At 41.7% G+C, this 13,136-nt stretch overlaps 1 protein-coding gene across 1 annotated transcript in view; it reads right to left on the bottom strand.

The window, feature by feature from the left end:
* The window catches only part of LOC126092090 (somatostatin receptor type 4-like), a 389,704-nt gene that overhangs the window by 53,483 nt on the left and 323,085 nt on the right, over positions 1 to 13,136 (bottom strand). The window contains exon 4 of the mRNA XM_049907513.1: positions 9,679 to 9,901. Within this exon, the coding sequence (XP_049763470.1) occupies positions 9,679 to 9,901 (223 nt within the window). The remainder of the gene's footprint in view (positions 1 to 9,678; positions 9,902 to 13,136) is intronic.

The raw sequence follows: 13,136 nt of genomic DNA, 5'->3' as shown, positions 1-13,136 counted from the left end.
CGACCAACGCGAGGGGCAATGTCGCGATACGATAAACCGCAATCGCGGTAGGCTACAATCCGACCTTTATCAAAGTTGGAAACATGATGGTACGCATTTCTCCTCCTTACACGAGGCATCACAACAACGTTTCAGCAGACAACACCGGTCAACTACTGTTTGTGTATTAGAAATCGGTTGAAAACTATCCTCATGTCAGCACGTTGTAGGTGTCGCCACCGGCGCCAACCTTCTGTGAATGCTCTGAAGAGCTAATCAGTTGCATATCAAAGCATCTTCTTCCTGTCGGTAAAATTTCGCGTCTGTAGCACGTCATCTTCATGGTGTAGCAATTTTAATGGCCAGTAGTGTACATACGACCAGAATTTTCTCGGGTTTGCCGCCAAATCTTTTCCTAAGGTGTAACGGTGGAGTTGTTGAATGCTTCGCGCATAGAACTTTTCACAGACGCACGAATCTCTGCTAACCTTCACTTGCTGTCATTTGTGAGCCCGCTTTTGAACCTACAGCGCAACAGCCTCTGTTTCCTCAGCATCCGTCGGATTTCGTTATTAAACCATGGTAGGCCTTTTCATTCCTTTATCCACTTATTAGGCACGTAACTCTCCAGACCAAGATTCACAGCCAGCTTAAACTTTGCCCACAAGTCCTCCAAGTGATGCCAATTCACTATCTTAGATAGTAACTGTTTCTCTTCTTTATTTAGCATAAACACTCACCTAGCCTCCTTGACTGATTTATTAACTTTCGTAACCACAGTTGCTAATAATGACATCACGATCGCTAATCCCCGTTTTTCTACTGATATTGTCGACAAGGTCCGGTCTATTTGTAGCTACAAGGTCTAAGATATTTCCATTGTATGTTGGCTGCTGACCTAGCTGCTCAAACAATTTTCAGAAAACGTGTTCAAAGGTATTTTTCATGACTGTCTGTCTGTAGCCCCCGCAATGAATATATAGACATCTCAGTCTATATTCGGCAGACGAAATTCGCCTTCAAGTAGTATTGCCTGATCTGTGTATTTACGAGCTATTGACCAAAGACTTTCTTTGAATGACTCTAGAACTGTCACAGTGGAATCGAGCGGCCGGTAAAATCATCCAACAATTAATTAATGAAAACTTCCGGGATGAATTGCCGTGGTCCATATATAAAACCACTTCTCCTTCCTGACGTTTCGTTGCCTACTGCGGGCAACATCAACTGAGGTGAGTCGGCGACTGGCTGCTAGGCGCTGGAGGTCCCGCTTATATAGAGCGCTTAGATGGCGCCACCACTCATCACGTAATCGAGAGAGATGGCACTAGCCAGAGATAGTTTTGAAGGCGAAAGCACGTGATGAGTGGTGGCGCCATATAAGCGCTCTATATAAACGGGACCTCCAGCGCCTAGCAGCCAGTCGCCGACTCACCTCGGAAGATGTTGTCCGCAGTAGGCAACGAAACGTCAGGAAGGAGAAGTAGTTTTGTATGTGGACCACGGCAATTCAGCCCGGAAGTTTTAATTAATGAAGACGCCGGCCATGTAAACTTACATGTTATGATCCAACAATTAACTTAGTTTCACCTACATACGTTATACACGACCAATTGACGTCCCTGTCACGCTCAGCTTCGACATCACTGAAGTGACAAACGAGATCATTAAGTCATTGCGACTGATACTCTCAAGTAACCATTTCAGGATCAACAATGAAACGCTTTCGCAACTGGAGGGCATTGCTTCGGATTTATGTATAGCGAGTACCCTTGCTTCTATAATTGCCAATCATGTCGAAAATCAGTTTTTCAAGAAATTCCCTATTACAGTTAACAAGATTTAATATTATAGTAGATACGTGAAAATACGCCTGGATGGCCGTGCATGTTAGGTCTCAGTTACATAATTCGCAAACATTTATAAAACCTTCATTCACTTCCACATAACTGATACTACACACATACTATTCGCGTACACATATTCCTTCCTGGGGTGTAACGGGATAGCGACAGGCAGGGCATCCGGACGTCCCTTAAAGTAACCACGCCCTATTCGTTAGTAACCGTCGGTGTGGTGCAAAAGCACAATGAAAGTATGATGAAGATACATGGAAAGCAGATTTGTGTTATTCAGAGGATCACACAGTAACATTGTAATTTGGTTAGCACAACTCATCAATATGCACACTAACATTAATTTTACACATAATTAATGTTTTTGATGTAGCTATAAAGAAAGATAATGGTATTCATCTATTTAATATCTGTCGTAAGCGCACCAGCGTCTTTAATGCCGTTCACAATAATTCGAGCCCCCCACGAGCTATGCTAAGAATGCGTTTTTCCATCCCATGATTCATAGACTAGATAGTTTCCCCATAGAGAAAAACGAAATTGACAAACTATTAGGGATCCTCAGACAACAAAGGTTTCACAGCGCAAATGATCGATAAAACGTTTGCTGCTAACTTACACAGGTGCCCCACTACCCTTGAGATCACGTTTCAGAAAGAGTAGTGTTCTAAAATTAAATTTTAGCGGATCTGTTTCTGATGGAAAAGCTAAACCATTTCAATACAGCAAAGCAATAGTAGGTTTGAATACTGACAGCAAGATAAATCAGTCCATGCGTAGTAGTGATTAGCGTAACGAACCTGACACCAGGCTAGGTCTTACAGAATTAACTGCAGAGAACGCAATAACTTTTATGCAGGCAAACTGGTAGATGTTTTAACATTAGGTTTAGAAAACACAGTAACCCCAGTGAGAATAGAGTACATTGTCGTTAATCAATAAAATTTGTACTTCTTGCATCAAAATTATTTATTTAACAAAACTGAAGCTGCTTGTTGTTGTTGTGGTCTTCAGTCCAGAGACTGGTTTGATGCATCTCTCCATGCTACTCCATCCTGTGCAAGCTTCTTCATCTCCAAGTACCTGCTGCAAGCTACATCCTTCTGAATCTGCTTAGTGTATTCATCTCTTGTTGTCCCTCTACGATTTTTACCCTCCACGCTGCCCTCCAATACTAAATTGATGATTCCTTGATGCCTTAGAACATGTTCTACCAACCGATCCCTTCTTCTAGTCAAGTTGTGCCACAAATTCCTCTTCTCACCAATTCTATTCAGTACCTCCTCATTAGTTATGTGATCTACTCATCTACTCTTCAGCATTTTTCATCTGTAGCACCACATTTCGAAAGCTTCTATTTTCTTCTTGTCCGAAATATTTATCGCCCATGTTTCACTTCCATACATGGCTACAATACATACAAATACTCTCAGAAACGACTTCCTGACACTTTAATGTATACTCGGTGTTAACAAATTTCTCTTCTTCAGAAAAGCTTTCCTCGTCATTGCCAGTCTACATTTTATATCCTCTCTACTTCGACCATCATCAGTTATTTTGCTTCCCAAATAGCAAAACTCCTCTTCTACTTCAAATGTCTCATTCTCTAAACTAATTCCCTCAGCATCACCTGATTTACTTCAACTACATTCCATTATCCTCGTTTTTCTTTTGTTGCTTTTTATCTAATATCCTCCTTTCAAGACACCGTCTATTCCGTTCACCTGCACTTCCAAGTTCTTGGTGTCTCTGACAGAATTACAATGTCGTCGGCAAACCTCAATGTTCTTATTTCTCCTCCCTAGATTTTAATTCCTACTCCAAATTTTTCTTTTGCTTCCTTGACTGCGTGCTCAATATACAGATTGAATAATATCGGGGATAGGCTACAACCTTGTCTCACTCCCTTCTCAACCGCTGCTTCCCTTTCGTGCCCCTCGACTCTTATAATTGCCGTCTGCAATGTAATTTTACGATATATCAAAATTTCATTCTGTTGACGGCACGCCTATTAGTTGTCGAAACCCAGGTCAATGTACCTACCAGTTAGGTTCATTCGGTTGGCTGTATAATCCTATGTTGAAACTAGTGCACGGTTGCTGAGTAACAGCCATGTTTGAAACTGTTTATTACTAGGGTAGATAGTGTGCTGCGCATCGGTTTAGTGGATACTGTTGGTCTGGTGAAATCACGTCTTTCCACGACCGGCGAATGCTAAATAACGTCTTATGTCGCAGGGAAATGTCAGAGGACACTATCTCTAAAACAGGTTGTTCCCCATGATGTGATTTATCACCTCTAGACAGTTGTCTCAAAGACTATGAAACAACCTGTATTGAGTAAGCTGACGAGAAGACAAACCGAAGAAGCCGCTTTACTGGGAGAGCATTTACAAAGTGCAACATACGAGCTCTACAAACCACTTTCACTAAACTTGTTGGCCGTCTTCTGAAGTATGACCTCGCAGTGTGTAATGATAACATCGTAGTAGTGACAAAAGATATTGAAAAACTTCCATGAAGTTTGGCTGGTTTACAGTTAGTACGAAATTGGGGAGCGAAGGTCAGAGATACAAACACGGGAGTTGAGATGGAATTCAGTAAACAAATTCGGTTTTGCTGCAGAAAGTATTTTCACAATTCCCGTCTGAAACTCTTCCCTATAAAATTCGAAATAGTTTGCTGCTTCCTACTTACATTTGGGGCAACGAGTATGCTTACAGGACAAGAGAACTTACACTCACGCAGAAATATTTAGTGTTAAGCTTTCCAATGTTCTAATCAAGAGTGTCACGAAAGTGGCGTCTTGCACCCTGAACCAAGGAACCAGAGTGCAACTTGTAATAGTGTAGCTGGAGACAGAGACATATAACTAAACACTATAAAACAAAGAGTAAAGAAGAAACCCTGTATCTCGCAGGCATCTACGCATTAATGCGGATGTTTCATCAGGATATTGCTGCCGCTGCTGCTACAGTTCCAGTCTGCTGGAAAATTTTGCCGCAAAAAACTAACTTTAAGTTCTACAACAACCTCTCATATGTAGGGACTGAAAGATATTCTTAATAAATAAAAAGTTCCTAAAGCCGCCGTAGTTTCGCTCCTTCATTGCAATACCGCAGACCCATACAAGACGATGGGAAATGTTTATGGGGAGTCTGTATCACCAGTCCACTCTGTATAAAAGTTGCTGTTAGAATTCTGACGTAGTCCTAAGTCTATTGAAGATTATCAACTTGAAGTACAACACAGAAATACAATTTCGCATTAACATTGGGGCGAAGCACAGAACACAAAGTTGACCGAAAGTCGATTAAATGTTTATGAAATAGCTGCCGTTTTAAGCATACAGGGTCTACGAGGAGAAATGTACAACATTCAGAGTTATGAGAGCAACGCTCATTTGAAAGAAAACACTTCTTGGGGTATGTGCCATATTCCGAATGGTTTTTTAGAGATGAAACACATTTATTGTAAATCTGTTTTTGGGCCTTACGCACCAAACCTATTTGATGTTTTATTCCAGACGAATCTACCTCTTTGCTTTGAAACTCTTTCTGAGCACATTTTTCAGTTATTAAACTGCCGGTTGAACTATCGATGGCGTGTTCTGAGTGAAGCAGAGCATGGGGTTGAGTGTCCGTCAGAGAGACGTATCCTAATCGCTGGATTGGTTGTGGTTGTACAATCAACTGTCGCCAAGATCATCAGACCTTACCTCATTAAATTTTTGTTAATGGGGTTGGATAAAGTCTAAAGCGTACAAACGGAAAGTAAATTAGGGAGATGAACTGTTTGTACAAGTGTAAACCTAGTAGTGTATTGAATAATACAGAAAATGAATAACAATGTACATGAAATGTGTTCTTTTCCGGAAGTCATTCGGAACAGTGTATATGTCCATACAATGTTTACTTAGTTCACGTGACGGTTCCCATTAAGAGCCTTGAATATCGACCTTGCCTCCTGGAACACCCTGTAAAGGAAGTAACAATACGACATATTTTAAATAAAAACTAAACAACGTCAAATATTTTAAAAAGCGCCCGAGTGATTTTAAGCGTCGATTACCGAATAGCCTAGACGTTGGTTCACCAGTTCACATCAGAAACGAAATCAATGAATCCGTGGAGAACCACTGCACGCTGTTAGATGTGTACAACCTGAAAGAGAATAGAAATGTATAAGATTTGCTGATGACATGGTATTAGTGCCAGAAAGTGAGCGGACAGTGAATAACATGCTGAAAGATCTGAATGAAACTTGTGTGGAACATGGGATGCAAATAAACACAGCAAAAACAAAGAGTATGGTCATCAGTACAAGACGCAGACTGTCCATTATTAAAATAGGATAAGCTACTATTAGTCAACTAAGTGCATTTAAATATCTTGCAAGCACAATAATTGAAGATGGCTCAAATGGCTCTGAGCACCATGGGACTTAACTTCTGAGATCATCAGTCCCCTAGAATTTAGAACTACTTAAACATAACTAACCTAAGGACATCACACATATCCATGCTCGAGGCAGGATTCGAACCTGCGACCGTAGCGGTCGCGCGGTTCCAGACTGTAGCGCCTAGAATCGCTCGGCCACCGCGGCCGGCCTATAACTGAAGACTTGAGATGTCACCAGGAAGTGAAAACTCGAAAGGCCATAGAGAAGAAGGCATTCAACAGAAAGAGGAAACTATTATGTGGAAAGTTAGATAAAGGTCTAAGGAAAAAGTCTTGGGAAATGTTTTGTCTGGATTGTGGCACTATATGGGGCAGAAACATGGACGCTAAGACGAGAGGATGAAAAAGGTTAGAAGCATTTGAGATGTGGATGTGGAGGAGAATGGAGAGGATAAGCTGGATGGAAAGAGTAAGTTATGAAAGAGTATTGGAAAGGATTGGTGAGGGAAGAGAAGTCTGTTGAAAGTTATAAGAGAAAGGAGAAAGAACTGGTTGAGAAATTCATTGAGGTTGGCAGAAGATCGGACAGCCTGGATAACTACGAAGTGAAAACCTGCCTGTTGGCAGAACACTAATGATGATGATGAATGTAATATTTACTTTTTGTTTTTCTTCTTTCCTTCTTTTCATTTGGAATTTTGTTCTCGCGATTTACATTCTTATCATGTATTAACTATACTTCAATTTCTTCTGTTCCATCATATTATATTTGTTTGACTCGCAATCTCTTGTTTCGTTTAAATCTTATTTTGTCCTAAGTACAACAAAAATTTATGTTTTGAATGATTGCATGGCGATCATCACCCAAAAAAATGAATATCTCTTAACGAAAATTACGTTTCCGACACCGCTAAATAATCAATATGATCAGATTATTTCGTCTTTCAATTTTAACTGATTGATTAGCATTTTGAAACGTTTAAATATTATGATAGAAGAACAAAAGTTATTTAAAATCGCGGGCGCTTAGGTTGCATTTGTAAAAAGAATCAAACGAAGAGAAAGTAAGAGGAAATCTTAAAATTAATTAAACTGATGAACAAAATCATGCAACAAAGGATTAGAAATAAAAAATGAAATTTTAACCAGTTAGCTGAACAAGAATAATGATAAAAGACGTATCGATAAAGAAGGAAAAATAAAAGCTTCTAAAGCACATAAGGAGATTCGAACCTAAAACTTCTGAATAGGAAAAATGTATTTTAATCATTATGCTCCGGCACTAACGTGTGTCAATATATTATTTTTAAAGCTCTAGAGTATCAGGCAAAATTGCCAATTATATTTTCGTCGATAATTCGCAAACGACGGCTACCAGGGTGAACGACTGCAGGGTTGATACCTGCGATCTTAACGTGCATCGCCGTGGGGACCCCTCCTTGCAGTTATTATGGTTACTGCGTATGGAATTTCTTGAGTATATTCGAGGATGAGGTAACTTTTGACACTGGTCGGTAATTTTTATCTGTCTTCCAACCTCCCTTGTAATCAGGTCTGACAGTGGCATATTTCAGCCTGTCTCGAAATGTCCGCTGTGTTATAGTTCAATTCTTTTATCTTGGCGGCTCGCGCACGCCCGCCCAAACGCAGGAGATTGCTGCGTTGCCAGTTGCACACGACGCACGCGCGAAGAGAAGCAGCGCCATAGTATAGTATAGTTCGCAAACTTACGTTTAGGGGTCAGCGCACAATTTATGAAGTAAAGCCACCACGGCCGCATTAACCCTTTCGCTGCTACAGAGACGTGCTCCCCGCATTCCGCGCTGTGCGCGATTTTCTCATCACTGCACTGCTCGCCTGTGCAGACACACTGTGTTCCGACTGCTTTGACACACTTATCATTCAATTACACAAAAACTATTTGGCCCAAAAATTTGATTTTTACACATCTTCTTGACTGACACCTTCCCCCAATAAATGACTTAATTTTGTTTCGATGTTCAACGCAGTTATTGTCCGGCATTAAATGTAGTAAACCATTGCATGAAATTTTGAAGAGTTTTCAGAGGTAAAAGTCCATAGCGTATACTTTCCGTATAGTCGATTTTAGTTGCCACAATGTTGAGAATGAAATGTGGACAAGATACTTAAATTTCATATAAAATTTACTGTATAACAATATCTCATTTAATTTAAGTACCAGATAGGTGTCGTATGTAATATTGAGAAATATTCTGTCTTTCGCGACTGTAATAAAACTTTTATTTATAACAGAGTCATTTCGCTTTTTTCTAAAATGTTCTGATCAAAACAAAGTTGGCGAAGTACACAAAACTGAATTGTGGACGTAATAAAACATAGAAACTAAAATATATTGTCAGTGAGGCGTAGTGCGCAAACAATTTGTGTTTGTCAGAACGGACAGCAAATACTTGCCAAAACATAGGTCGACGAAAACATTGAATATGATGTTGCCAAAGCAGCGAAGCAAAGAACTGCGTCAGACTATCAAGTAGCTCTGCAACGTAAGAGCCGAAATTCTGCTCTAAATAACACTTTTAATACTGTCACAAAAGAATATATGTCAATATGAATAGTAAAACAATGACTGCGGAAGAGAAGATATACAAACGAAACAGATAACATGAATATTGTAGGTGTGCCTATTCATTGTTTTTAATTGCTGCGAAAAGAAATACTGAAGGACAAAAATTAGAAAAACCGAAATTTATTATGATTATAATGAAGAGACAAAGCACTATAAATTTCAAAAAATTACAATCAAACGAATAAAATTCGTGACGTAAGACACTTCGATATTGTTTCTAAATAAAGAAAATATTAAGCACAGAACAAGGTTTGAACTCTGCACTTTGCAGCCAAATACCTTAACCATTACGCTAACGCAGCTCGTCCTTTATCAGGACTCTAAAACATTAGGCAAAGTACCGACAAACACTGTTGATAGGACTATGAATTACTGACATTTCGTCACAGTACAATAGGAAATAAACAATTACCGCTGTTCTTTATTGCGAAACAGCGGTTCGTGAGAATGATACAAACACCTTTCCTTTCTATTGCCTGAATTAAGAGGCTTATTGCTTGTTTGGTTTAATTAATTAATATAATACGAAGCAATTAGTATAAAGAATGCTTTTTCCAAACTTTCTATGAAAGAAAATCTGCTATCAAGACATTCCTTTTGTTCAATTACTTTACTTATGACTGAACGTTTCTAAAACTGAAGACACTCGTCCGTGCTCTGCACTGCAGTCGAGCTCTGGCAACGTCGTTCTCTGTTCATTGGCTGACTGTGTTTTGTGACGTCAGATGCGCAGAACGAACCTAAACTTGGCCGCCATCGTAAATGACGTATACTATAGTGACGTCTGGCAGTGAGGAAGTTGGTGCAAAGGGGAGGGGGAGGGGATAAGCGCTCACCTGCTTGACGGTGCCGGCCTCCTGCTCGGCCTTCACCTGGCTGATTTTGCGCAGCGACTCGCGGTGCTGGCCCGCACCGTTGAGGGCGGCGCCGCCCCCACTGGCGACGCATCCACCGCCGCCTCCGCCCCCGCCTCCGCTGACCACGCACGAACCGCATCCGGCGGCCGCGCTGGGCCGAAGTGGCATGCTCTCCACCCGCCGGCATGAACCCATGTGTCGGCTGAAAATATGTTAAAGCAGCAGCTAAACCAACACACTATTAGTATACCGATCAGGGAGTAACTCTGCGCAAAAGGCCATGCAAATTCAAACAGTAGTCTCTTATCGGCGTCGCTACTATATTTGTATCGTAAAATACGAGGTTCACTCCAAAACAAATGCACATTACTTTTTTTTAATCCATCTTTTATTCTACATGTTTGAAAGTTTTGCAGTGTGTAGATACATCCTTTAAGAACAATATTTTCATTTCTCCACATATTTTCCATCTCTCTTAACTGCCTTACGCCATCTTGGAACCAGCGCCTGTATACCCGCACTGTAAAATTCTGGACCAACCTGTTGGAGCCACTGATTGGCAGCGTGCACAAGGCAGTCATCATCTTCAAACCTTGTTCCACGAAGAGAGTCTTTCAGTTTCCCAAAGAGATGATCGTCACATGGAGCCAGTCAGGACTGTAAGGCGGGCGTTTCAGTGTTGTCCATCCGAGTTTTGTGATCACTTCCATGGTTTCTTGACTGACATGTGGCCGTCCATTGTCGTGCAACAGCAAGACTTGATGTTATTGCCGATGTGGTGGAACACTACTCAGTCAAGCTTAAAGTTTCTTCAGTGTCGTCACATATGCATGAGAATTTATGGTGCTTGCACTTGGCATTATATCCACAAGCAAGAGTCCTTTGGAATCGAAAAACACAGCAGCTATAACTTTTCCAGCAGAAGGTGTGGTTTTGAATTTTTTTTTCTTGGGTGAGTTTGCATAATGCCACTCCATTGATTGCCTCTTCGTCTCTGGTGAAAAATGCCGGCCGGAGTGGCCGAGCGGTTAAAGGCGCTGCAGTCTGGAACCGCACGACCGCTACGGTCGCAGGTTCGAATCCAGCCTCGGGCATGGATGTGTGTGATGTCCTTAGGTTAGTTAGGTTTCAGTAGTTCTAAGTTATAGGGGACTTATTACCACAGAAGTTGAGTCCCATAGTGCTCAGAGCCATTTGAACCTGGTGAAAAATGATGGAGCCATGTTTCATCACTTGTCACAATTCTTCCAAGAAATTCATCTTCCCCATTCTCGTACTGTTCCAAAAGTTCGCTGCATACTGTTTTTCTTGTTTCTTTGTGAGCCTTTGTCAACATCCTGGGAACCCACCTGGCACAAACCTTTTTTAACGCCAATACTTTCAGTATTTTGCAAACACTTCCTTCCTCTATCTCAACGTAGCGTGACAATTCGTTCACTGTGATGCGTCTGTCAGCAGTCACCAACTCGTTATCTCTCTGCACATTGTCTCGAGTGTGTGCAGTACGAGGCCTGCAGTTGCGAGGACAATTCTCAATATTGCCAAGCCCGCTTTCATCACGTAACCTGCTTACCCACCGACTAACTGTACTGCGATCGATAGCAGCATTTCCATACACCTTTTTCAACCTCTTGTGGATGTTTCCCTCTGACTCGATTTCATAGTACAGGAATTCTATGACAGCACGTTGCTTCTGACGAACGTCAAGTGTAGCAGCCATCTTGAAGACATGCTGTGACGGCACCACTCACGGGAACAGGTTGAACAATGTTTGAAAACAAGCGGGAAGGATGTATCTACACACTGTAAGACTTTCAGACATGCAGGATGAAAACTGTATTTTTACAAAAATAGTGTGCATTTCTTTTGGAGTGAGCCTCGTACAACTCGAGTCATCAAGGAGATTTTTAAGAACATTATCTAGCTGACTCTCTCAGTGTGGAACTTGAAATTTTAGCTCAGGACGGAAGCCTGTGGAGCAGCTGTGGACCAATTGTTCAGCTAAGGACCAAGTTTAAATTAACTGTTGACCACCTCCAATGAACAGATATGCATCCAATAGAACACATCATGAGAGGCCCTTCAAGATATAAACTTCTAAAGAAACTACGGCATAGTAGGTATAAAACAAAGCATATGGCTATACAGTTATGTCCCAAAACATTATGACCAATTCCGTAATAGCTTGTTTGCCCTTCTTTGGAACGAAATACATCACGGATTCTGCGTATTATCATCCGACAGTTTGTTGGTGGGTTTGTGGAAGTATATGGCCTAGGATGTCGCACGTCATTCCCGTAAATACCGGGCCGCTGATTTGCGCATGCGGTAATGGCACCCCATAGAGACCCAGATGGATTTCATAAGATTTACATTAGTCAAGTTTTGTTGCTGGCCGTTCAACATCAGTTCACTGTAAAGCTCCTCAAACCAATGTACAACGGTTATGGCTCCAAGACACGGACAACTTTACTGCTGGAAGATGATATCGCCATGGGGAAGACATCAAGCAGGAAGGGATGCAAGTGGATCGCAGCCGTCAGTGTCTTCGATTACTACCACAAGTCGCATGCAAGCGCTGAAAACGTCTCTCATATCATAATGCTGCTCCTACAAGCCTGCGTCCGTGGCGCGCTGCACACCATCTACTTAGTGTAGCAAAAACGCGGGTCACGCGAACAGCCGATACGTTTCCATTGATCGAAGGTAGAATCGGGATGCTTCCATGCCCACTGCAGTCGTAATTGACGTAGTCGTTTCGTCAAGAATATGTAGAGGTGGTCTATTGCGGATATACAGGTCCAACAATGTACGATTAACGGTATGCTCTGAAACACTTGTCCGTGCACCAGCATTCTGCCCTTTCGGGACAGATACCACAGATCTGTCCTACTTTATAGAGCAGACAAGCCCCAGAACCCCACGTTTCGTGGACGTCCAACCATTTCCGGCCTAGTGGTAGTTCACTGTCCTATCTCTTTCCGTAGATCCTCACAGCAGTAGCAGTTGAACATTCGATCAGCTTGACAGTTTTGGAGATACCCTTTCAATCATTCTGCGTAATATCTGCCATTTTTCAAAGTCGCTTATCTCAATAGATTTCCACGGTTGCAACTTATGCTCTATGTTATCAAAAGTATCAGGTCATCTGCCTGAAAATGACTTACAAGTTCGTCGTGCCCTCCATCGGTAATGCTGGAATTCAATATGGTGTTCGCCCACGATTAGCCTTGATGACAGCTTCCACACTCGCAGGCATATTCAATCAGGTGCTGGAAGGTTTCTTGGGGAATTGCAGCCCATTCTTCACGGAGTGCTGAGCTGAGGTTAGGTATCGATGTCGGTCGGTGAGGCCTGGCACGAAGTCGCCGTTCCAAAACGTCCCAGAGGTGTTCTGTAGGATTCAGGTTAGGTCTCTGTGAAGGCCAATCCATTAC

This window comes from Schistocerca cancellata, chromosome 7 (genome assembly GCF_023864275.1).
Source record: "Schistocerca cancellata isolate TAMUIC-IGC-003103 chromosome 7, iqSchCanc2.1, whole genome shotgun sequence".
Lineage (NCBI taxonomy): Eukaryota > Metazoa > Arthropoda > Insecta > Orthoptera > Acrididae > Schistocerca > Schistocerca cancellata.
Note: the sequence above shows the minus strand (reverse complement) of the source record. Positions and strands in the feature narration are given on the sequence as shown.